The following is a 2236-nucleotide window of genomic DNA, read 5'->3' on the forward strand; positions in this document are numbered from 1 at the left end:
AGAGTGTCATTGGTGTTCCCTGTTTCTCTTCTGCCCTTCTTTGAAGCATCATGTATTTATTTTACTATCTGCTAAAGTATTTATCCAATCAGCCCATATTCAGTGGTACAGATGACAGGGGAAGGGATGAAGCAATTTATTATGCACTGCACAGTAATTCCCATTCATGGCCAAATTTAGAATCTTTAATTCAGTTTGTGTCACTTTGGGGTAGTTCATATGTTGGTTATACACATTCTTTCAGAAATAGCAATATTTTATTGTCTGAATATTATATACAGGTATATTATTAATACCTGGAACTTTTTGTCCACTGGTATTAGGAGGGCAGAGGGAGTAACAGCATGGATTGTCTGGAATATTTACCTCCTAATGAGTTGATCATGGTGCCTAGTATCTTTTAAGTTACATGCTTTCATTTCATGAAAGCTTTTATTGGCACAACCAGTTGGTTCAATTTGAAAAATTAACATTTAGTTCAGTTATTAGGCAGTGCAATTTGTTTTTATTAGAATTTTTCTAAAAAGATCAGACCTTACATGGTCCATGATTTACAGATATTAACATTCTTATTTTTACTTACTTGTCTAGGTTCTGAGATGAATCTTGAAATTTAAATCATGCATTCTATCTGATTATACTGTCTGGTGTCCTTGGTTGAGTAAGAACTGGGAGACCAGGAAGGACAGTAATGCTTCGGATGTTTTACTGACCCTTGGATTGAGCCTGTGCAATAATGCAGTAGAAGTTTCCTCTCTTTCCAATGTCCTGATAGGATTTTTTTTTCTGATAGGATTTTGATGGTCCTTGTCTTCGAATGTAGAGTGACTTTATAGAGCCATCTAGTGGGTAATAAAGTTTCTAGAGCATCAAAGCCGGCTTGGAGGGCTGAGTTCTCTCTTTAGGTCTTGAGTGATTTTACTGTGCCATCTAGTGGATAGCAGTGAATCACCCCGTCTTCAGATCTGCTCCCCCCTGCATTTCAAGGAGAGTTAACCACAGATATTCTAAGTGTACTTTTAACCAACTGGTTATAATGTAGATTTTGTTAATGGAAGATGTGCACTTTTAAAGTAAAGGGGAAGATTATGTCCACTCTTCAACATTTTCTAAAAGCATTGAGAAGCAAAGTAAAGCATATCCATTAATACACAGTAGATGAAAATGGTAAAACATTTTTGCAAGTGTAAGTAATGTTTGCCTTTATTCTTTTAAGTGGTTAAAAACTCCATAATAAATTAATTTGCACTCCATTGGCTCCATTTTATCTTTTCTAGATTTTCTTGTTTATAAGTTAGAAGCTCAAGAAACACTAAATAAAGGAAGGGTAAGTTTTTTGCTATTTTTTTTTTCTTAATTTGTTTTCATGAAACTTGAGGGAGAAATATACTTTCAAAATCTTTTCCCTGTTGCTCACCAGGATTATAGGACTGAAATACATTTTTTAAAAAATTTTTGCTGCCAAAAAAAACATTAAGAGGAAGAGATTAGAGTTGTCCTTTTAAAACTTACCTTTTCTTACCATATTATTGGACAATACTGATATATTGGCAAAGCTTCAATGCTCAACAGTTAAGAAAAATTTTAATCATTTATTTACTCATTTCTAGTCAAGCTTCTTTCCAGTAGAATGTAGTTATTGTGGCTTGTCATTTGCACATGTAACATCTAACCCTGGGTTGGGCATTTACAATCATTTGTGGGATGAATGAATTAATGAATAAACGCTATTGGCACTTCAGTTTTTTTAAAGTTTATTTCATTTCTTCCATGAGAAAGAGACGCTGGAGGAAGGGGGAAGAAGGGCTGAACCAACTAGGACCAGGGCTCACAAGCTCAGCATGGCTTAAGGGAGGGAAGACAAGGGGCAGATTCCCCCTGAATGTCAGTGGGTAAAGAATTCTACACACATGATCTTATTCCATGGAGACTTTTCACAGACTGAGAAACTGAGGGAGAATAAGGAACTTGCTAAGAGCAAAGATTTCATGAAGGAGCCGAGCCAGGGCGGACCGTGAGCCTGAGTCTGGGGCTGATCTCTGCTGTGAGCACCATGTTCCAGCAGCATCTCTTGGTGCCCAGCAGAGCGTCTTCACACCGACGTCCTCCACAGTCCCACCGTCCTGGGCAGCCATAGCCATCAGCGTGCGAGACACCTGGTGGCACAGCGCGGCCCAGGCTAGGCCGTCTGACTTCCACCCATCTCCTTAGCCGGTGCCAGTGCGGGTACACTCTT

General features: G+C 38.5%; 1 protein-coding gene across 1 annotated transcript in view; it reads left to right on the forward strand.

Annotated features, from left to right (window-relative positions):
- Positions 1–2236, forward strand: part of GOLIM4 (golgi integral membrane protein 4) — an 88913-nt gene that overhangs the window by 50634 nt on the left and 36043 nt on the right. Inside the window, 1 exon segment of the mRNA XM_014588507.1 lies at positions 1278–1327. Coding sequence (XP_014443993.1) covers positions 1278–1327 — 50 coding nt within the window.

Source organism: Tupaia chinensis, unplaced genomic scaffold (genome assembly GCF_000334495.1).
Source record: "Tupaia chinensis unplaced genomic scaffold, TupChi_1.0 Scaffold000281_1, whole genome shotgun sequence".
Classification (NCBI taxonomy): domain Eukaryota; kingdom Metazoa; phylum Chordata; class Mammalia; order Scandentia; family Tupaiidae; genus Tupaia; species Tupaia belangeri.